The sequence below is a fragment of the Pyrgilauda ruficollis genome, unplaced genomic scaffold, assembly GCF_017590135.1.
Source record: "Pyrgilauda ruficollis isolate IOZ18807 unplaced genomic scaffold, ASM1759013v1 scaffold28, whole genome shotgun sequence".
Lineage (NCBI taxonomy): Eukaryota > Metazoa > Chordata > Aves > Passeriformes > Passeridae > Pyrgilauda > Pyrgilauda ruficollis.
The window spans coordinates 3675525-3699655 of record NW_024524155.1 but is presented as its reverse complement, the minus strand read 5'-3'; the positions used below and the strand labels follow the sequence as shown (position 1 = coordinate 3699655).

Below are 24131 nucleotides of genomic sequence, written 5' to 3'. Positions count from 1 at the left end.
ATCAATAAAACTATTACTTTCTATTTTGTTTTTCTCTGTAGTAATCCTGGGACACATTGCTGTTCTGTCATTTGTGCCCTCTTGGTGAAGGGACTTTTTTCATTTTGGTTTGCCTAGATGTAAGCAATGCTCTGTATGTAGCTTTGCAAACTAAATAGTTCTAATGAGATGTTAGATTAAACTGCGCTAGATTGGTAACTGTGACTTGGGTTATTTGGCAACTTCACGTATGGAGGCTGGCAGTGTTTGTCAGTAATGGCTGAACTTAGCTGGAAGCAGTTTTTGCTGAGTGGTGGGGGATGCAGAGCCTTTAGCTGACCACAGGACTGGGGACTCCTCTGAAATGTCTATCTGCCTTTTTTCAATTAATACCTCAACTACCTCTCTTTGAATTTTTACTGTAGATAAATCATATTGTGCACAATGGAGGATTATACAAAAGGCCTTTCAATGAAGCTTTTGAAGAAACACCAATGCTGGTTGCTGTGCTGACCTATGTAGGCTACGGTGTTCTCACTCTCTTTGGATATCTGCGAGATTTCATGCGGCAGTGGAAGATTGAGAAGTGTCAAAATGCAACAGAAAGAGAAGAACAGAAGGTAACCACTGGGAAATAATGTTCTGTGGGAAATGATGTGAAGACACACGCAGTGTTTCTTTGGGGAGAAGTGGTGTTCAAAGCTTTCTGCTATTTTCTTTGTCTTCTGGATGCCCCAATTACTATACAAAGTAGTGCTGTGTCATAAAAAAAATAATCTTTCTTTTGAGTTATTTTTCCTCAGAGTAGTTTCCTCGTCTGTCTCGGTGCAAAGCTGCATCAACAGTTACATCAATGTACTGAAAGATCCCCCATCTGCAGAAACAAGAGTTTGGGGAAGAGAGGCTGCATGTTGCAGTACTGCAGCATCAGTACTTAACGAAAGGCTCTGGTTTTAGTTTCACACCAATGGGAGGCTTTCTGATGCTGATCTGGTGGCTGAGTTTTGATTTAGAAATGTTATTAATTCTCTTTATAAGCAGTTGCAAAGAGAAGCTTGTAAGCCAGATCCAGAGCACGAGCTATATAATTTTAAATTCTTTTGGAGTCCAGAACACAAGCAGGTTAGCTGATGAGTAATTTGAGGTACTGACTTGTGGCTCAGTGATAGTGATTAGAAAAAATTAATTCATGTTATGACCTATTCACAAAAGCTTCTGTTACCACGTGAAAGGTCTTGCCTGCTTAGCAGTTAGCCTGGAATGGATAATTCTGATTTTCAGTACTTGTAAATTATTTTTAGAGATCTTTATTCTCCACAGGAGTTAATTGTTTTTAGGAAGCTACTGCTGAAACATCAAGTTCACAAGCTATTTTCTTGCTAACTCTTAATGTGACCCCTCTTAGAAGAGTGTGACTACCACTGAGCTGTCTCCAAAGGTCTTACTCTTGCTGATAAAGGTTCTCTCAAACTGTTTTTCTCAACTGCTTTGGAGAGCCAGTGTGGCTTATAAAATGTTAAGGGAGTTCCTTTTCCAGTTGCTGGTTTCTGGTTCTCTGTGCAGTCACACAAGCAGTTGGCTAGCAGAAAATAGCAGGGCCCAGCAAGCACATATCAGTAAGGCAAACAAATAATCAAGGGTGGTAGGGAGGAACTAAAAAAGGGAAGGCTCCTTTGGAGCCTTGTTTTGGAGATGGCACTGGAGTAAAGTGCATGTCTTTTTACAGTAGATTAGCTAAGGACCAGTGCCTAAAATTACCTCACAGTAGCTTCTTTGTGTGAACATTGTGAGGTAGAATTAAGCAGATTCATAGTAGGGCACAAAATTCTAAAACAGAAGCATTCTTACAGGAGTTTAATGAGTAAAACACATTTCATATCAGTTAAAAATACAGCAGTTTAAATTTACACTATTGCCAAAACTGACTTCTGGAATGTGAAAGTAAAAATCTTGAATCCCTTTTAACAGTTAAAATATCTGATTAAAAAATACTGGTTAAATCTCAACTTGATACTCGACGTGTTCATTAATGTCTTTTGAGCTGCTTTGGTTTATGACACTTGAGAACGTGACACCCTTATATTTTTCTGTACACAAAACAGAAGTTGATACAGCAGAGAACAGTCAAAACAGTTCCAGGAAACTACCAAGACATTAGAATAAAAGTTTAAATATTGCTATGTATTCATGGTGTTGAGGATTATAAAGGAGTAGCTGAAGTGTTGGTGCAGGTACTCTGTACTGTAGTCGTTACATTTCTGTTGTACGGTTGTTGTGAAAGGCTTGTCCTGTTATCAGTGTGTAAGAACTGCTTACAGCAGCCCTTTCCTGTGGGAGCAGTCCTTGCTCTTACAAGAGAGAGTGAAAAAAGGGGGCAGTAGGTCTAATTCAGTAACACATTATTGATATTGGTCTCTCAGTAAAGATTGCCGCAGAGGACCTTGAAGCACAGAGGTTGTTAGCAACAGGTTATCCTTGTCCTAAAAGAAATGTAGCCTTGAATTTTTTTATAAATTAACTCAGCATTGCATCTTACCCCAAAAGACATTCGCTTAACAAGTCTGCCTTCTGAACAGCTGAATTGAAACCCTTTCAGTTTCTGTGTTGGTTACAGCTTCCATGAGGAGATGAGGTTTTGTTTTGCACATAGGATGTTCTGTGTTGGTTACAGCTTCCATGAGGAGATGCACGTATTCTGGTTTTGTTTTGCACATAGGATGCCTGTGGATGGAGCTAATAACAAGTGCCAGTGAATATTGTGTAAGAATGAAAAATAGGAAATCCTGTTTAAAGAACTTTTGGTGTTGGAGAAATCTCAACCCAGTGTACTTCCCCAAATCATTTCTCTAGCACTTAGATTGTAATAGCTGCTTCTGATATCAGACAAATAGAAAAGTGATCACGTGAGGTCTAGAACATACAGTACTTATCCTCACCCTTTGCTGCTTTAAGCTTTGTTTGCTTGCAAATGAATTGATGAGAGCACGTCGCAGCATGTCTAGTGTGGGAGCCAGGGGTTATTTTGGTCCAGGAGGTGGAGGGGGAGGTGTGTGCTCAATTGATTGAAATTATTTTCTTCAATATTTGAGTCTCTCTGCTGGATGACAGCCCAGTCACCTTTTGGTAAGGGAATGCAAGTACTAGTGCGTAGAAAAGGCTCAAAACTCACCTTTTTATTGTTATTAATACATGCAAATCAGAGAAGCCCTGTAATTACACTGGGGTACTTTCTGGCAGATTTGTGGGACTCTTTCCTATGTGTAGAAAATAACATTGTTTTAATTGAAATTCTGAAGAGCCAACTAGGTTATTATGATTTTCTTAAGTACCAAGCCAGAAGATTAGCCTTACCTTTTTGAAATAGTTTATAATTGCAAAGGTGAAAAATTACGAAATTACGTAGTGTGAGGAAGTATTTTGTAAAGGGCTGAAGGGACCTGTTCTGAAAATCGTGGAATTGAAGTATTTGGATTTTCTGTGGTGTGTTTCTGAAGGCGTCTACATTTAAAAGCATAACATAAACTTAGGTCCAAAATAAAACAAACACAAGGAAAAGACTCAGTTTTTCTATGTTATGGTGGGCAGTTTATTTCAGTAGAGCAAGTTCTTCCTTAAACTGCTACTTAATAGTATAATCTTATTCTGCATCATAATTAGAAAACTGCGAGTGACCAAACAAATTTAAAGAGCAGAGCAGAATTTTGAACAGGTTTGAATTGCAACTGTCTCTGATGGCAGGTAAATTCCTTGGAATTTATTAGAGCCGTGCATTGATATGAATGATTCTAAGAAAACCTAATATTCACTCACTGTTGAAACACAAAAGGGTGAAAAGGGTCAGACTTTGCTAGTACTGATTTCCAGGAAATGGTTTCATGGGTTTTGGCTTTGTTTAAAATATATCCAGCTGAGCTTTTCCTGGAAACCAGTGTTGTGTAGCACATCCTCTCTGAAGCATTACTGGTCTGTTTTAGGCATGGGCAACTGTCAAGATTAACAATTCTCAATTACCCTGGAATCAATTTATGCATACCCAATTTAATGTGCTGTCTGGTCATAAAATATAGTTAAATCTGCAAAATGCTTCCAAGATTTTACCGGCAGGATGAAAATTACTTGAACCTTTCGTCCAGCCTGATTTGCCTGTTGATTACCTTACATGTTTTGTGTTTGGGAGTGACTCTAAATGGGGCTGGTAACTCTCTAATGTACTGCTTCATGCTCTGTAGCTTGCCAAGCTAGAACATGTTGCTAGCATTTGCGGTTTTCAAACACATGTTCACAGGAGTCCAGCTGTAGGAATATTTCAGGGGCAGTAAACTGGAGTTGTTTGTTCGATGTTGTCTTAGCATGTGTGTAGCTCATCAGGGGCCTCCTGATGATACAAGGGCTACCCACAGTTATTGCTCCACTTTTCTTGACTCATGTAACAGCGAGATGAAACTAGTCTTTCTGCTTCCTTTTAGAGGCCTGGAATTAGTTGCAATTGTCTGCTGGATTTCTGTTCAGAGTCAGTTATGTGTTATCAGAGAGCACATTATGTGAATTGCAGATAAGCCCTGCTGGTGCTCATGGCACCATTTGTTAGCTTAGGTGTGATGCTGTGAAAACTTGGCTCTAAAAGTAGCATAATCACTGCATTTGCATGTCCCTGTGCCCTGAGCTGAAGGCTACAAAGCTCTCATATGACCTTAACTTGTTGCAATATTCATTTAGAGTATGATGAAATAATGGATTCCCAAATCACCTATGCTAAGGTGTTGCACCCCAAGGGAGAATTTTATTCTTCCCTTGACTGGCTGTGCTTTTCATTGGAATTGCTATGCTTTTCAGGCTTCTGGGAGACCACTAGTACTTAAGTTTCTTCATCAGGCATCCCCTCAATAGGGGATGTGTTCTAGGCTAAAATTGACAGGAATAGAGCTGTTTAGGATTTTTTTTCTCCATAAATGAAAGAACTTGCTGCTTTTGCTCCCTTTTGGGTTGAGTGCTGCAGTTGTTTGACTCTGTTTACTCAGAAGATTGCTCAAAGAAGCAATTCCTAAAATATTTTTCCTCTGAATAAACCTGTTTAATCTCAGACTGATATTCTTAGGGATCCTTACAGCTAGGAAGAGTGTTGGATCTGAAATAAGATGAGAACTTGATAGAAAAATAACAAGATCTGAAAATAACAATAACAGGATTTAAAGGTGATAGTTGCTTCCAGCTGTAGGACACTGTTGCAGCACAGCACTGTGGTTCCATGTGTCAAAAATTTGAAATCACAGAATATGCTAAACTGGATGGCACCCACAGGGACATTGAAGTCCAGCTCTTAGGCCTGCACAGGACATCCCAACTGAGAGGGTTTCCAAACTTCTCAATGTCTGTCTGGCTTGGTGCTGTGACCACTTCCCCTTGGGAGCCTCTTCCAGAGCCCTCTGGGTGAAAAGTATGGATTGATAGAGTTCATCCCTCCCTTCCTCCCCAGTTGTTTATTTTTATGGTTCAAAGATTGAAAACATTAAATTAACATGAGGAATTCAAGTGGTCTTTTTGTTGTACTATCTACTCTTTGTCTGGAATGCCGCACTGTAGAAGGATGAAGGAGATAAACAAACAAACCAACCAGCAGACCATCTGCTCCTGTATGCCAGCTCCCAAAGAGAACTCTGAAACTCCAAAAGTTGGTATCAGTTTATAAAGGCACAATATCTTTACCCTTTGTTTTTTACGTTCTCAGATGTGTGGGTCGTGAGAACACCTCAGTGGGGTTAGGATCACTGAGGAAATAGACAATCCGTTTTTGCATTATGCCAGAATAACACTTCCTGCTTGCCCTGTTCCAAGGAACTTTCTCATGGGACTTATCTGAGGATGGTTTGTTGGAGGGAGCAGTACATGTACAGATAACAAAGGAGTTGACAGTGTGCTGATACCTACACTTAAAGCCCTTTACTACAATCCTACAACTTGATACTCCAAAAATCTAAAGCTAATGTCCCATATTAAACCTTAATTCCCTTACCCATAATTTATTCCTTGAATTCTTGTTGACTTTTAAAGTATATTTTTTCTTTATCCTAATCCAGTAGGTTCAGAGAACTTCTCTACTTCACAGTAACTTTGAACTTAGTTCTAAAGCTGGCTCTTAAGATCATGCTTGTGTTACGTATACTGGTGGAGCCAGCCTGTTGTGGATGATTGTCCTTATGTCACCAGTTAAGCTTGTTACTGTTCTGGCTTTGTCAGCTTGGGTTTCAAAAGAAAACTCATCTGGTGAGTAATGTGAAGTGGGATTGGGCTGGATCAACCCAGGCATACCTGCTTGAGTTGGTATGATGACTCATTTCCAGGCTCCCCTTCCACCCAAGAGCCTTGGCTAAAATACCAGTTGTTTCTTAGCTCACATAGTTGGTGTGCTTGGATAACTGTTGCAAAGCTGAACTCTTGTGCATAGATGGTTAAGGGGAGGTGAAAATACTTAAAAGCATCTTACATCTCAGTAGATTATAATTAGATTTAACAAATCTCTCAAGTATTCATCTTCTAATGTGTAGAGTTTATTTTGGTCTCACTTCCCCCACCCCTTGACATGTAACATAGCAGAGGGTTTGAAACAATTGTAGGTAACTATTTTGATTTTGTGTCATGAATTGGGACAGGAGCATGGGCAAAACAATTGCACTTCTGTGCATCTTAAGACCTAGAAATTTTATTCCCACTGTCTGTCTTTGAGAAAGGACATACTTGTGATTCTCTGAAAGAGTGATTGCTAGCTAAATTTGGGTTGTTTTTCCATAGTTGAAATGATGGAAATTAATATATTTGTGCCTTTTTGACACAGGCAGATCAGAAATGGATTTAGGTGCAGCTGTGTCTGCTTAGAAGTTGGCACTTTTGGGCTTGGTCTTTTCTGTGCAGCTGCTGGTAGGAGAATGCAAAGGTGTGGAACTAAATGTTCCATTACTCCAAACTGCAAGGACAAGGTTGTTAAATCATTAAAACAGGAAGGTAATGAAAAAAGTACTCCTCCTGCAGGCAAGCATTGTAAGTAAGAGCTTGTAAGTGCCTGTTTGTGTTTTTATTAAAAATCTGCCATAAATGCTCCCAGTTTTGCTTCAGTGGTACAAATGTCTGACACTATAGTACTTGGTGAGATACTCTGCCTTTCTCATACTGTCACCACAAATAAAATTCCCATCACAATGTTTGCATTTTTCTTGTGAAAAACAGGAAGAAATGCTCAGCTGGCTCATACCTTTGTAATAAATTCTACTTTTTTCTTCTGTAGATGATTAAAAAGGTGATTTTTTTCCCCCACAGAAGCAAATGAATTATGCATTCTTATCTCTACTAAATGTCAAACTTTCTTTAATTAAATAGTAAAAAGGAAATCTTGTGACTTTGGGGCAAGAAAAAAATGTTCTTGAGTGCTCAGATGTCCTTGCTGCCCCAGTTAGTTTGACATTCTTGTCTTATCCATTCAAGCAGTCACTTACTTTTCCTGGAAAACATTGGAAGGGAAACTAAAATTCAGGAAAAGCTCATTCATAAAAATCATGTGGGACTTCAGTGTTGATAAGCTGTGCAGAAGAGAGGTACCATAATGCAGCTTATTAGCTTCGGTTGAAAACAAAAAATTTTGGAAGGTTCTAATGGTAATGTGTAAAATAATGCTAGTAGTGCTATATTAAATGCATTCCTTATGCACAGAATAAAATATGGTAGAGCACCTTAGTTTTTAAACTCCTTGTGTATTCAGTACAGCAGTGTTTGGTGCCAAAAAGCCATTGCATGTTCCCTTGCTCTGCTTAACTCAAAGGCTGACTATACTTCTCCTGAAAAGATTGTATGCCCACAATTTAATGAAGGGGGTTACTTTATATTTTGTGTTTTCTTGAGTTTTTTCATTATGCCAGAAGGACAGATAAGAATTATTCCTGCTACTCTTATTTTACTGTTATATGTATTTTCCTTTTACTTTGAGTGTTTTTTATGTGTTTCAGGACTTTGTCCCATTGTACCAGGACTTTGAAAATTTCTACAACAGAAACCTCTACATGCGCATTCGGGACAGCTGGAACCGTCCAATCTGCAGTGTGCCAGGGGCCAAAGTGGACATGATGGAGAGAGTTTCCCATGACTATAACTGGACATTCACGTGAGTCAAAACTGAAGAAAACACTTGCAAGAGCTGTCTTAAAATAGAGGATCTCTAAGAGCAAGTTGTAGGCTGTGAGATTAAAGGAACAGTGGATTATGAGCTTTATTAGGAAAGTTTGAGCTTTCTAGCAGCTCAAATCAATGAATTTTGCTCTTTTGAAATAGATTTAGCCACCAAGGTGATGATTTGTATATAATCTTTTGACTGCTTTACTGTATTAAGATTTTCTGGACATACACCTGTATTAAAATTAATACCTTTGTGCATGATGACATGAGCCTGGTGTGGATAAATTGGATTGCACTGCTGCTTGTGACTTTGTGTTGATTGAGAAGAAGTTTTGCCACTTTAAGTAAGTGCTGCTGTCTGAACTGAATTTAGCATGATTGTTTTGAGTCAGAACTGAAGTAGTCTGTAGAAACAAAATGAGAAATACAATAAAGGATTTTTACAAATTGGAAGTGGCATATCACAGGTTTGATGTGAAGAGGTTTGCAGCACAGTACTTGGTGAAACTAGTTATGTCTCTTCTTGGCTTTCAAGGGCAAAACAATTGCAATTCTTTTTTTTCTGCTGAACTTCTTCCTTATTCTCCTTGTCACGTATTGTTAGCACAGAAGTGCCAGATGTGTTTCCTTTCTGTGGTTAGAGGATATCCCGCTTGAGAGGCTGCCAAGTTAATTGATCTGGAGATGCTATTTTGTAATTGAAAGATAAGTTGTATGTTTCTGGGATGGAGGGAGAAACATGTCAGAGCAACAGATGGTTTGAGAAGCCTCAAGCAATTTCATGTGTGATAGGAAATTCACCTGTAAATGTAAACTCTTCTGGGAATTATTTTGAGATTGTAGGATAGAGAGAGAATCTTTTTAACTGATTGTTGCAGTTTGATGATGAGAGGCAGTACTGAAATAATTTAATGGTTGGTTCTGTTGTGTTTTAACATTTCAGTGTATAGTCTAGGAAAGTGAAATAATAATCTTCTGGTATAGATAATTTTTAAAATTTTGGGTGCCCTAACTTGTGCTGTTTTTAAAACACAGATACACAGGGAGAGTGATAAAAGACATCATAAATATGGGTTCCTACAACTACCTTGGGTTTGCACAGAAGACTGGGGCTTGCCAAGAAGCAGCTGCTAAAGTTCTGTCCCAGTACGGAGCTGGGGTGTGCAGCACTAGGCAGGAGATGGGTAAGTTGGAGGACGGTAGTGTGTTCCCTGAATGTTTATTTCAAAGTCTGTATCTGATTGCAGGTCTTTAAAACATTTGTTGGTTCAGCATTGAACTTTAGTCTAACTGATAAAGCAGCTTTTACTTCATTGAAGACAAATTGACTTCCTGGATTTAGTTTATGTTGCACAGCAGTTGTCTTACTTATGTTTTCATATGTGGGTTTTTTTCAGTGTTCTCTTATGGGCCTTTAAATAAAGCACAGCTTGGTTGGTGGAAATTGTCTTTGTAGAATTTAGCAATAGTGAAAGCTTCTCCTTACTCTGAATTTCCCATTTGTTTTATGTGCAGGAAACTTGGACAAGCATGAGGAGCTGGAAAAGCTAGTTGCCAGGTTCCTAGGTGTGGAATCTGCAATGGCATATGGAATGGGATTTGCAACAAACTCTATGAACATTCCTGCTTTAGTTGGCAAGGTATGGCTAAGTCATGGACAAAAGCTCACCTAACAAAGATTCTAGTGGATGATTTTCCTAAAAGCTACTTGTTTGCTTTTGTTTTTCCTCAGTGGCAGCCCCTGCAGATATTCTCTATGGAAACTGTAGGTCACAGAATGCATCTCTAACCATTGCAAAATTCTTTGGGAAACAGCATCCATGGGACCAGTAGCAGCCCAGAACTTTCTCTCTGGGAGAAAGCCTGGCATATTAAGACTTGCTTCCTCAGGCTACTCCTTGGTGTGTGAAATGGTGGCTGATTGACAGACTGATTGACTGAAGGTGTTTTGGTGCTTTTGAAACACTAAGAACCGACTGTCAGCTACACAGATAAGCTGAATTGTATGTTGGTGCATAGAGAATTTATTATCTTTGAGTGACAGCTAAAAAATCCTTCCTTTGAAGAAGTAGAAAGGTTGTTTGAGGGAAATAAGGTTAACTGTAAAGACTCATGATGTTCACCGTGTGCCCCATGAAACACTGGACACTCAGACTAATTGGCTACTATCTCCAACAATGCTATTTTAGTTATTAGAAAATGAAATAAAAGTGATTTTTTTTTTGCCTCTTCTGATGCAAAATACATGTTCTCTTAGTTCCTCATTAGAGTAAAATAGTGCAAGTACTCGAACAGGTTTTTTGGTTTTTTTTGGCAAATGATTCACTGTCAACCTAATACTGCTAGTCTATTGGAATTCTTTGCCCCTGTGTAGTGAATTATTTTCTTTTTATTTAATTTATTTATTTTTTCGCTTCCTGAAATTACTTCCTAAATCTTCCATGTATGATATCTACAGATCATAAATTTGCTGCCTTGTTCTTCCTGGTGATTGATCCTCTTTCGCATTAGCTGCAGTGTCTTCCTGCACGCTTTTTTTTTTTTTTTTTTTTTTAACAAGGAAGTAGCACTGTCTACATAATGTGCCTTTTCTTTTGGTCTGTTTTAAATATCAAATGCTTTTCATATTAAAAAAAAAAACTTTTTTGAGTCTCATGCTAGAGGGAAATTCAGTGCTTTAAAGCTAATCTTTTTGGATTAAATACACTTCTGCAGTGCTATTAATCTGAGAAACATATGTTACTTCTGAAGTATCTTTTACCTGCATTTTTAGCTCATTGTCTTTCCACATCTCTTCACTTTTATATTCAACAGAAAAGTGATTCAGGATTTCTGAATCCTGAATCTGAGACCTTTCAGATTCAGTACATGCTGTCAGGTACATTTAAGAAGATAGCTCATTGTTGTCACTACAAATTACTCACTCCTGCAAACTTAATCTTTTTTTCCATGTGGAGCCCACTGTATATCTTCAATACCTTATGAGCATACCCTTGAGACACCTTACTCAGATCCTGAGTTTTCACCTTTGAACTTCAGCAGGTTTTACAACCATTGAGAGAATCTGAACAGTAAATTTCAGGGCATGTAACATACCTTTTTTTGTGCAACTCACTTTAGTAAACCAGCTCTTGTCACAAATAGTACAGCAATCCCTACTGGGTTAGTCATGAGGATACTTAGTTTCTTGTACACTTGAAATAAAGTAGTAAGAAGCTTTTGCCTCATAACAATACAAGTGCCCTTATACTCAAGTGAATACTCCAAACAGAAATTGCACTCTGGTAAAGAAGAGAGTTCTTGTCAAATGAACCATTTTGCAGTTCAGAATGTTCACTAAATGTTTTTTTTGGCTGCCTGAAGTTGCTTCTCACTGCATATTTGATTCTTCATTGTCTGCAAATAAGGACACATAAATCCTGAATTTTGGCACCACCCAGTACACAATTAATTGCGTGTGCACTACCTGTTTGGCAATGCTTTAACAGTCCTCAGTAAAGCTCAGAGATTCTCATGCTTGATTAAACTCTTGTTTTGTTTTGTTTTTTTAATGACTCTGTCTTTTTGCATGTCCTACTTACATTTTCAACTGTAAAGCTGCTTGGAACACAAGATATCTTCCAAGTTAATGGTATCTGGGCTCCTGTATTACTACTTAATTAGCTAAAAACAAGCTGCTGAGTACAGTTGCTCACATATACTGGACCACCTGTTCTTCTTCTGCTCTGTGGAATCCTGAAGCACTTAGTTTATGTTCTTACAGAATCCTTTTTTACTAACAACATATACAGTCTGACTAGATCCATCTCTGTGCCATAATTTGATCAGTATTAGTCAGCAAAAGGAATTCAAAAGCTTCATCATTATTTAGTTGATATTCACTATGCCTCGTTAACAGCAGACTCTACTAAGCAGATGCTGAAAATAAGTATAGTTGGTGTAGACTGAAAGTTATATTTCAGCACTGTTAAAGCATCACTAAAACCAGGTCTTCTGCACCTGGCAGTTTTCAGCAGCAGAGACCCTCTGTTCACAGCCAGGTTGTCATGTGCCTGATGCAGTCACTGCCAAGTATGCTGAGTCTAGACCACAGAAAATGGGACATTTGAGGGTTAGTTGGTCAGAAGTTGTTAGACCATTTGAGGCTAAGCTAGACTCCCAGACTTGCCTGTTTTGGATTAAGTGTCATTAATAGAGTCAGTTTATAACACTGTTCAGGCAATAATACTGTTCTGTACTGCCTTTAGCACAGAGCTTTTCATCATAGCTCTGGATGGAGAGAGACTAGACAGTTGAGTTAGAACAGTGATGCTTGAAGGATATTTTTTTGGTTGTAAGAAAGCGCATTAATTTCCACATATAAGTGAGTTGTAAAATGAACTGCTCAGGACTGAATTACACAATTCATGTACGTAGCACTCTGTAGTAAAATGTGGCATTCACTTCAGTCGGCCTTGCAGGATGTGGTGGTAAGCCTGATCTTCACTGACATATTTTTCTAGAGCCCAGGTAGTGTTGTCTCCAGTTCCTGATAGCCTTGTCCTGGATGCTTTCTCAAATATAAATTTGCTGATAAATGCAACTGAAGTCTTACCCTTGTAGTAGCATCACTCAGTTTTACATATAATCATCAGTGATTGCCGTACTGTGCCAGTGCCTTACGTGATCCATTGCCCTCTTTCTAGTGGCAGACAGTAATAGACTAGTTATTACTTCTGCACTTCCAAATTAATTTGTTTCTAATTGAATGTCCTGTTAGCAGAAGGTAAAAAGAGGCTGCCACTCAATAATTTGTTAAATCTGCTTTCTCCACCAAAAGCTTGTCCTTGTTTTCATGGAAAAGCTTTTTCTAGGCAATGAATCTCTTATTTTCTGTCTTTTTTTTTTTTTTTTTTTTAAACTATCACGTTTCCTGCTTTTTACCATTCAAGAGGAATACCAGGACTGGATTGTTATATTCACTTCTTTTGATACAGTAGTGTTTAACAGCAATGTCCTCTGATGTATACATACTCTGTCTGATATATTAGTTCCAAAGAGCGAACACTAGCTGGAAATTTCCATACTTCATATGCCAAAGTCTATGAAACATGTAATGTGAATGTTTGTAGCAGCAGTATGAACACATGGCATTTGTGGCAGTTTCTGGGGAAAACCAGTCTCTAGTTTTCCCAGAATGCAGAAGGTTTCTAGGTGCATCGCAGTTCTAGTGCAGAGTCTCCTTTGTTCTGGACAAAGTACTCCTGTTGTCTGTGACACTACTGATATAACTATAGGCAATGCTTTTCACAGTCCTTTCTAGTAATTCCCATTGCAGAGGAATCATCTTGATTCCTTCCTCCATCAGCTGTTATCAGAGAAGTATGGAATGAGCATGTTTCAGTGTTAGGTCTTCAGCATCTTGACACCCTGTCTAGATTTTTAACTGAGCAAAGTCATTCTAAAGTTGCAGCATGTTTGCATAGTAATTGGAGTGGGCCAAGGTTATTTAGAAATATTGTTGCTTCCTTATATATATGAATCCCCCAATATACATACATTCCTGTAGTCCACAGTGATAATGCTGTGACTAAATGTTCAGCATATCAGTTATTGACCTGTAATCATCGCTGCTCTCAAAACATACATATCCTGTTTTAATGTTTATCCAAGGATTTCTCTTCTGGGTTTTTTTGAAAAAGCAAATTAATTCAGTATCATATTTAATGGCTTTAGAAAACTTCTCCAGTTCACCATGCAATTCTGTTTTCCACTTTCTGTCTCTTGTATATTACCCCATCTACACGGGGGTTTAGTCAGTGGTTGCCTCCTAATGAAAGTAGTAGTGCAAGGGTGAGAAGGCCTTTAACCTAGCTCTTCGCTGTCCTGTTTCTTAGCAGCACTGTGGACTTGCTGAGTGAACTGTGGCAAGCTGCTCTGCTCTCTGTTTTACCTGACTGCATAGGAGGATGAGTACTCATCAACAGCATGACATATTCAGGGAGACTCAGCTGCAGGACTTCCAGGAAAAGTGAAACTTGAGTGTTTCTTGCAGTTAAGAGCAGTTGTGTATTTTTATTTGCTGTACTAAGGCTGCAGATTGGATCTTAGCAAGTTTTGCCTGGACTACCTGCATTTATGTTGGAATTTTTTTTTCTTAAATGATCTTGGAGTGCTTCAGAGCTGAAAGATTTTACATGCTTGTCTGTGGAACATAACCTTTTCAATATCTTCCTCTTTCCCCTTCTGATTCAGGGCTGTCTGATTCTGAGTGATGAACTGAATCATGCATCGCTAGTGCTTGGAGCAAGACTGTCAGGAGCAACTATTCGAATCTTTAAGCACAACAGTAAGTATCAGATGGTGGGCTCTGCTTTTCTGCAGATGCTATAGATCAGATGCCATATTTTCTATCTTCTAATAGCTGTAAATCCAGTTTCATGCAAGGAAATCAATTGCTAGTTATGTAAAAGGTCAGAAGACTGCTGCTACTGGAAGTTGGATCATTCTGAATCAGATTTTTTTAATGTGTTCTGTCCCAACTAATAACACTTTTATCCTGAAGCTATTCTGGCCTGCATCTTCTGCTTGTGGAGGAGAACACGCTACCCTTTGGCAAGTCTAGGGACACTGGTGTTTTGACATGGTTTCTTGTTCTACCATGCTTGGGTAGCTCAGCAAGATTAGACTATTCTAACAGTGTGTCACGTAATGATGCAATCCTGTAGGGGTCTAGGTTACAATTTGGGGGATAACAAAGTTTAATTTTAGAACTGGATGCTGACATGCTCCTACAGTAACAAAAGCTTATGATTGCAGATGTCCTAGCTAAACTAGACAGTCATGAATTGGCACAATGTAGTACTAAAATGATTTTTTGGAACATGAAACATAGATTAAGTTCAATCAACTACTTGCTTTAAGTATTTAAGTATTTGTTTCCAAAATACACAGATTTTTAAATTTCTTAGTTTCATCTTCCTCCAAAGGAAGTATTTCTAGTAACTTTCAGGTTAAAGGTACCTAGGATTTCCTTCTCTTACTCTTGATGAAAGAGGCATGTGCTTGTTCTTGATAAGTAAGAACTACCTTGGTTCTTCAGGTACTCCTAATACCCTTTATGGTATCAGTCTCTAAGATCATAATGACTCTTGCTCTCTTTGAAGTTTGTAGTGGTAACAGCAAAACTTGGGTGACTGCGATTATTTTTCTTTCTTTGTCCTACTTGATAGTGTGGATTCTCTCTGCTGTGCTTACTGTTTCTTTTGTGTTCGCTTTTTCTTGTTTTCTATCATTTGAATAATTTGTTTTACAAAAAAGTAGAGCATTTGGTAACATTCTTTTTTCTTTTTAATTCTTCATAAATTTTGGTTGCTGGGCAAGGTTACAAAAGCTTTGCATTCAACTTCTTGCATTTGTATGGACATACTTCTGAACATTGCGTCAGTTGCAGAATTTCAAAGAACATTGTTGACAAACATAGTTCTGGCTATAGGGAGAAGGACTTAGAAGCTGCTGTGATGAAAAATAGATGATTTGTGGGAATGTGTACAATAGGTGACTTGTAGGAACTTGCTTTCCCCTGGTGAAATTGTGGGATACTCTAGAAACATTTTAGATGGTGGGTTTTTGTGGAAGAGAATGTAGTGGCATGTTAGAATCAAGGCAAAATGCAAACAGTGATCTTGGCCTGTCAAGATGATGTTCAGTTCATATTTCTGTATGTGTTCTCAGTCCTACTCTTGTTATACTCAATGCTGCCTTTTTAATGTGATTTTCTTGAGATGTTATTGGCTTCATTCACAGTCAGATCTTTAGAAACTGGGGGGAGAATGAAAGCTTCCCCTGAAATTCCTTGTTCAATGTTTTTATTTTTTTTCCTGCCTTATTCTGTAGTTTGTCCTTTTCATTAAGCTCAGGCTCATCTTCCTCTCCTTCTTGAAAAATTAGACTAGAAGTTTATTTTCCATTGTTCTTTCTAGTTGCACTAACCTTGTCTTTCCTTCATTGAGAGGCCTGTTGCAGACAGGGACTACACTGCTGATTTCTTCATCATTGACTTTCTGAACGTTAGCTGTCTTTTAACAATACGTTAAGTGACCTACTTTGCTGTTTAGTCTAGATCTAGTTCACAAGCTCCTCTTGCTGCTACAACTGCACTAGTCTACCAGTTCTCTTTCCATTATTAATTTGTGCTCTTTTTCATGCCCTAGTGTTTATATCCATCTCTTGCTCAGCACTTGGCTTTTATGCTTTGATTAATCCCATCTTCACTCCTTTCCTTAGGGTTTTTTTTCAGGACTGATTTCACATGTATGTATTTGTTCACATTAGTTAGGTCTCTAACGATCAAGTGTTGGTAACCAAAGCTTGTAAGATTTCAGAATCTGTTTCTACTAACAGTTTCATCTGTCTAGTTTCTGATAAGCTGAACTTTGTCTTTTTTCCTGCACTGGTGGCTCTCTTTTTTTCCTTTTCTCCTTTGGTTTAGAGGTTTCCTGTTCCCATTTCCAATACCTTCAATTTTAAACAAATAAATTAAAAAGTACACTTGCCCTGTTTATTTTCCTGCACTTTGGTCTATCTTCTTATCTTTGATTTATTATTCTTGAACTTGTTATGTTCTAGCTCTATTCTGTTGTTCTATTCTGAATTACTTCTATCCACAAGGACATTTGTACTACTAAATTGCCTTCTCTTTTCATCAGAATGAGATACCTTCCTTTTTTTATTTCCCCCACACACCCCCACTTTCTTTGTTTGTGCCTAATGCTCTAACTTGTGCTTTTAGTTTAGAATTATGAAATTCTTCCTTGGAGTTCATATGGTCACCTCTTCCCTTCAGTCTCATCCATGGGCCTGTAGGTAGATGAAGCCTGTGCTTATATGACTTGTATGTGGTCTGTCCTCCATGCTGGAGCAATTTGTGCCTTTTTGGAATATTGCTGTCTTTAGTCATGTCAAAGAAGCCAGTAGCTGTTTTGGTACCATTTAACAGTAATTTCTGGTGCAGATATGCAAAGCCTGGAGAAGCTGCTCAAAGATGCTATTGTGCATGGGCAACCTCGTACACGGAGGCCCTGGAAAAAAATTCTTATCTTGGTGGAAGGAATATACAGGTACAAACTATTCTTTATATTCCTAAGACCCTCCACGTGAGATCTGAATGCTTAGTGTGTGGGTTTCTTTGCCAAATCAAATGATGAATATTGTCACCTCATAGTTACTTCATTGGTCTCATCTGTTAACTACATTACAACGTGTATGTCTCACATCCTGGGCTTTCTGTTGCTAGAACTGTAGCTGCACCTGGTGTTATCACAATGTTTCCCACATCCTGATTATACTGTAGAAATTAATTAATCAATAGTGATTACTTATATCAGAGCTGAGGTCTTAAGTTGCTTGTCCATTCCATTCTTTCTGTGCTTACTAGATTATGCCAGTGTGAACGGAATTGCACAAATTTAATGTTTTTGCTAAGAGCAAGTAGGAGCAGTAGGCATAGCTGTGTTAGGCATTTAAATCCTAGTGACTTTCAATATAAAATGTGGTGTTTTGGAGTGTTAGTAATGAAAGCCTAATCAGTTCTCAGAAACATCAGGTAAGTAGATGTCAAGTCAGAATACTGACATTAGAGTGGAAGTAAAACTGAGATAATTTTATAAATGAATTATCACTGAATACATTCCTGTGCCCTAACTTCTTGTTGCTGCTGCTGTTTAGTCTCTGTGTCAGCATCCCAGAGATGCTGAACAGGTAGAAAGGAGAAATCTGGGCCCCAGGTGCAAGGAGGAGAGGTACATCTCTGCAGACTGTGATGGTCTAGCAAATTTTAAGCGTTTGTAATCACTAAAAGAGTGAAGAAATGAAAGCTTTTAGTCTCTAAAGAAAGATTTTAGTCTCTATGAGGTGGTCCCAGCAATTAAATCAACTTATACTGAATTTTTGTTTCTCAACAGTATGGAGGGATCCATAGTCCGTTTGCCTGAAGTGATTGCCCTTAAGAAGAAGTACAAATCCTATCTGTACCTTGATGAAGCTCATAGTATAGGTGCCCTGGGTCCCAGTGGCCGGGGTGTAGTGGATTATTTTGGACTCAATCCTGAAGATGTGGATGTTATGATGGGAACATTCACGAAAAGCTTTGGAGCTGCAGGAGGATACATTGGGGGCAAGAAGGTAAAAAGCTGGGAATCTCATGGCTGGTGGTATAGTCCATTTCAGGCAGGTGGTGGAATTCTTCATTAAGCATTTCAAATTTAATCTATTCCTCAAGTACTCTATTGTCCATTTGTTTCATAATTTTACATGCTGTCTAATGCTGTGGAAGTATGCAGTTCAGAAGAGTCTAGTCTACTAAAATACCTCTTAATTGTGTAGTTCTCACATGGTCAGTGATGATCTGAGTTTGCAGAATGTACAGTAGTGATGTAATACCTTTCTAGGAAGGGCTAGGAGCCAGGAAGCAGGGATTTCTTGATGTTACTTTTAATGAGACTTGAAGGAAAAATGCAAAAAGCTTAAGTTTTTCAACCATTTGGGGGAAAATCCTCTTAGGTTAGTCTGGTAGAATTGATTTCCCCTGGGTGCAAGCAGTTTGCTTTCTGAAATGACACTTTCCCTTTTTCTTTTTTGGCTGGTTGATTGTTTTGGTTTTTTGTTTTTGTTTGTTTTGTTTTGTTTTTGTTTTGTTTGTTTGTTTTGGCGTTTTACTTGTTTGATGTTTTGGGGGTATTTTTTTTTTGGTAACTGTCTCTTTCTATTGGAAAGTACAGCTATAAGTGTTGCACTTGCCTAACCTCTAATTCTCAGAGGGATGGTGTAGACCATTCCCTGTGTCACCTTTCTCATGTCATAAAATACCTGATCTCACAGATCAGGCTTCTAAGCTTTATTGAAGGGTAAAATTCTACCATTTTCCTACCAGAACAATAATTTTTTAAGTATTAATTGTGATAATTACCTCCACCCATGAATGGAGATGGAACTTGGAGATATTCCTTGGGGGATGTTTACTACAGTTAGATTAAAATTACTTCAACAGCTCCCCCAGGAAAAAAAAAAAAATCATATAAATATTTTTCCAAAGGTAGTGAGCTAGTGGGATTGACTACATGGCATAAGGTAAAGCTGCTAAGAGGCCTTTGCAACCGTTTTAGCTACTGATTGAGGGATTACTACATATGTAAGAGGCCTTACATCTTCTTATCTAGTTTATTTCAAAGTCCCTTTACGACTTCCTTTCCTTCAGCTCTGACCCTAGGCAGATGGCAACAGAACACTTCCGGAGGTTTTTATAATACATTTGCAGCTTGTGATGGCTACAGAGCTGTCATTATTCATTTTATGGTAGCAAAAGACAGAATCTCTCCTGGCATTCATACTGATGTTTATCATATTTTAGCATGGTTTTGTTACAGTTAACAAGCAGCCTAGGTGTAAGGTGCATTGGTCATTTGTTCCTATATGAGCTGCTTGTGCCCTCTAAGAGAAATAGGATGTGTTTAAATGGGAAATGCAGAAGGATTAGGCTGAGGTTCGTGCATTCTCAAATGACACCTACTGCTTATTTATATTGTGCTGATGAACAAGAGAGATTTTGTGACCTGTTCCCTTGTTTGGTGGTTTTTGTGGGGAAAAAAGTGTATTGAGCATGATCCATAAACACCTATGGATCCTGCTCCCCACTATTTAAATTTCTTTATATTTGCACTGTTACAATAAACACTTTTGAAACTCACCCTGGGGACAGCTCAAGTAATGCAAACATACTGCAAACCTTTGTTGCAATCCACTGTGGATGGTGTTAGCTAAACAAGTCTGTCATAGACATTTGTCTCTGATCAACACACATTCTTGCACTGTGACATTATTATGAGTTGTCATGTTCCTGCTGTTTCTTGTATTGTAAAATTAATCCCTGAGATACTTGTTCTGTTATGGGGCATTCTGAAAGAGTTTTTTTGTGGTGCCCTGTTTTATTGTGATTGAAGATACGACAGAAGCATTTCTCTGAGTGCTGGGAAAGCCATGTCTGATGCCTCTTGTGTTTTGCTAGGAACTGATTGATTACCTCAGGACATACTCTCACAGTGCTGCATATGCAACATCAATGTCACCTCCTGTTGTGGAGCAAATCATCACCTCCGTGAAGTGCATTATGGGTGAAGATGGTACAACTATTGGTGAGTCTTTCTAGCAGTAAGCATGTAGAAAGGGGAAGCCAAAAAGAGCCTCTATCACTTTGACAGATAACACATTCAGTGAACACTTTCATAATTATGCATTAGTAATTCTGCAGTTGGAATTTCTGGGTCAGTAAACCAGTTTACAGTTCTGTTTGGCAGATCAGCCTAATAACAGCATAAAGAGTTTCAGCTAGAGGTAAGTCATCTTAGTCTTGCCTAAGACACACTGTTTTCTTGTACTGATTTTTGTTTTCTGTCAAGCTATTCTAGCTACTGTCTTTTTCTTTCCATTGTCTGTCCTTTGTTATTTGCCCCACTTTAAACATTACTTTCAGAGTATTTTTCTATTGCATCTTTTATAGTTGTGTGCTGGTTTATTGCAGGGACAGTGCTTTCAATTTTAGTCTCTAATATAATTTGGTATTTGCATCTCAGTTAAGGTGAATGTGGAAATGTTTCTGAAATCCCTTTTTACTTGGGGAGCTGGAGGCATTTTTCAAAATCAGTGAACTTAATGGAGTAGGAGAAGAAATTCAGCATATTTGTCTTTACTGTCTTAATTTTCCTGTTTCGTTTTAGAAGTTAAAAAGGGAAAAATTTGTGCTACTCTCTGGGCATTCAAAGTTATAATGACAGATTCTTATGTCTCATTTGCCCATGGGTAGCAGCCTCCTTCAGTTACAGCATGAAGTAAGTAGCCCTTTAAGCTGCCTTGCAGCTGAAATGGTACAGTTTGCATGTAGGTTGCTTTCCCATCTTCACAGGTAGTTAAAAATATGTGAGCAGCTCACACAGGATGCTGATGTAGTTTATTGAGGAACTGTTGGTGGCATTTAGTTTGGAGGCTCTTAGAATTCTAACAGCAGTACATATTGAATTCTTGGAGCTTGAGGCATCTGACCACGAGGTGGTGGTGGTGTGTGCTGAAGAAATGAATTGGCTTTTGAACATGTGTCATCTGACCAAGCAACCTGTTCCATAACTTTACAGTGGAAAAGCTCACTGGAGATATGATTTGAGAATTTTCCTGTAATAACACTTTTCATTTGGTTTGCTTATATTATCTGAGAACAGACTTAAATGCCAGCAGTTGGTATAGGTGGTTGCTCAGTAGAGACATCATCAGTGAGGCAAGAACAGCTGGGCAGCAGTCTGTGTCTGTGTCTGTGCTAGCTTTGAGTGCTTCCGAGTGGTCCATTGAGAGACCTCTACCAAGATACAGGAGTTGATTGCCTGCTCTTGAGTACAGGTATTAAGCAAGCTTCACACTACTCAAAAAATTGTTTTGCTGTAGTCTTAAAAGTAACCTAGTTTGAGGTTTTTATAGCTGATGATTTGCCAACAATCTGCGGTCTGCTTAGGCGTTGCTTGTTTTGGGTTTCTTCCAGTATCTGTTTTGCTTAATGAAGCAGGAAGCAAGGAATGTGTAACTGATTTCTGTTTGCAGTATTTAAACTCATGCATTTTTGTCTCATTCTGAGGCTACTGTGTGGTATTTGTTCAAGCCAGGAGAATGGAAGTAACTTCCATTCCACACTGTTCTGCTGCCATTACGCCAGCAAGATCCATCCGAACTGAAAGGCAAACCAGATTAGGAACCAATATGGCCAAAAAATAAAACATCATTTATGTACTCATGTTGCTTAAAATGCATGTTGAGCTACATCCTGCTAATTTGGTGCCAAGAAGTACCAGAATTCCTAGGCATTCTAACAAGAAAATGAGTGATTTTGGTGTTTGGTAGGTGTCTCATTTCCAAGAAGTTTGTGTGTCCATTTTCTGTATGAGCTTTAGCACTTTTCATAAGATATAACAGCTGGATAGCCAGAACCCTGTCAAATCTCAAAGGATTTCTCAGCTGCAGGTGTTGTCAATGTGTTACTGGCTTTTTAAGCATCTAAGTCAACTTTGAGTTAAGATAAGCACCTCTCAGGATGATTTCTGCCTGAAAGTGCTTTTCCATGTGCAGTGTGCTGTTTCCCAGTCATGCATTTTTTACATTGTCTTAAGACTTTAGAGATAATATTACTTTGTAGACATTTTTTGTGGAAGAAGTTGGCAAAAGTTCAATTGGTTGAACTAAGCAGCTGATTAGTGATAGTATGACAAAATTTTTTCTTTGTTTAAGGGCTTTGGCTGAAAAACTTGTGTTTGGATTCTGTGGAATTACAAGTGGGGCTCTGAAGGACCACTGCCTGCAGCTGGTTTGACTATGAAAAAATAAGGAGTAGATGGGTGCTGGTAATAGTTGTTAACTGTGAAAGACAAGTGGAGAAATAGTGTTAAACGGGGTCACTGGCAAGCACCTCTGAATTGACTGTGTAGTACAAAAATTTCATTGCTTTTAAGCTAGTCAAGCTGAATGAATCGGTAAAGGAAACTGAGATAGGGCAATGGTTTTACAACAGCACAGGAGTTGGAGCTGGAATCCGAACAGTAGATGGCTAGCTCCCAACTTTGCTTTGGACCACAGCTAAATCTTTTAATAGCTTCAAGAGTGCTTTCTTGAAAAGAGCCTTTGTGGCTTCTTTGTCTGCCTGCTTCTGTTTACCACATGCTATTTGTAAAACCTGCTGTCCTCCATGTCATCAAATCTTTGTGGAAATTGTCATGTCAGATTGAGATAGTCTGTAGCTGAGGAACAAGTAATAGGAACCAAGTAGTTTTTGAAGATGAAAGGGTTTTTGTAAATAATATTGCAAGAATGTGTTAATTGTCTAGGTTATTTCTAAATCTAAAGAAGCATCTGAAGACTCCAAACTTACAATATAAGGTGTTGTAATTACTAAAACTTTACATAACTAAAAAAAGTGAATGTCTCCTTTCAGATTTTTCCAGCAAGTTAACAGTGACTAAATAGGATATTGGTAGGAGGCTGCGCAGACAAAACACAGATGCTATGAAAAGCTTCTCAACAGAGAATGTAAGACACGTGCTTATGTGCAAATATGCTGCCTTAGCTGGCAGAGTAGTTTTCTTGTGTCTTGATTTCTACTCAAATTAATCTGTTAATTCTTTGTAAGGTGTATGCATGTAAGTAGCAGACTTCAGTCGCCCTGAAGACAGTTACAGCAGTGTCATTATATATGAATATATTACTTGTTCCTTCATCCAGATTGCAAAAGCTATGCTAACAGCTAAAGCAATAAGGTGGCAGAGCCACCTTATGGGTTCTTGGTAGTGGTGGATTCTTCTATGGGTTCTTCCAGTACTGCAGCTCCTCTACATTACCAGATCAAGATTCTGTCTATCCTGTTTTACTTTGCATTACTTGTCTTGTACTGTAATTGGCTAGAAGACCATCATGGGGTCTTAAAACATACTTGATCTGTGGTCCCTTTAAGAATTTCTTCAAAGGAACAGTCATCCTCAAGAGTGTTGAGCACCTTGAGCATATAGACTCTATTTGGAGACCTCAGGTGACAGTGTACATGAATATCTTGTGTATTATCACATTTGGCTTTAATATATCTAGTAGAGCAAGGTGAGCAGGAGAGATGGAGAAGTCTTCTTTCTACAAAAACAAACTTTTGGAACTGTTTTCCAATTCAAAGTCTCTATGGTTGAAAACTTTAATGAGAAAGTGTTGCAGATACTTGTCAGCAGTTTGGTGAATGTTGCTCTTGCTGTGTTCAGCCACAAAATGAATGAATGTCAGATAGTTGTGTAGATAAAGGAGCTTTTTAAACAATGATAATAAAAAGACACAATAAGCGGACTTTTCAAGGTCATAGTATACATACACAAAGATGACAAATTGGTTCTAGGAATGGAGTTCTGGAAAGCTGTAGCATAGAGTCACTTGATTCTTGCTGTTATTTAAAT

The 24131-nt window shown here is 38.4% G+C and overlaps 1 protein-coding gene across 1 annotated transcript in view; it reads left to right on the top strand.

Moving 5' to 3' along the window:
* The first annotated feature begins 408 nt into the window (after positions 1 to 408).
* SPTLC2 (serine palmitoyltransferase long chain base subunit 2) overlaps positions 409 to 24131 on the top strand; it is a 67901-nt gene continuing 44178 nt past the window's right edge. The window contains exons 1-8 of the mRNA XM_041471990.1: positions 409 to 599; positions 7971 to 8125; positions 9172 to 9320; positions 9652 to 9776; positions 14371 to 14464; positions 17129 to 17234; positions 18078 to 18297; positions 20177 to 20303. Coding sequence (XP_041327924.1) covers positions 474 to 599; positions 7971 to 8125; positions 9172 to 9320; positions 9652 to 9776; positions 14371 to 14464; positions 17129 to 17234; positions 18078 to 18297; positions 20177 to 20303 — 1102 coding nt within the window. The 5' untranslated portion in view covers positions 409 to 473. The remainder of the gene's footprint in view (positions 600 to 7970; positions 8126 to 9171; positions 9321 to 9651; positions 9777 to 14370; positions 14465 to 17128; positions 17235 to 18077; positions 18298 to 20176; positions 20304 to 24131) is intronic.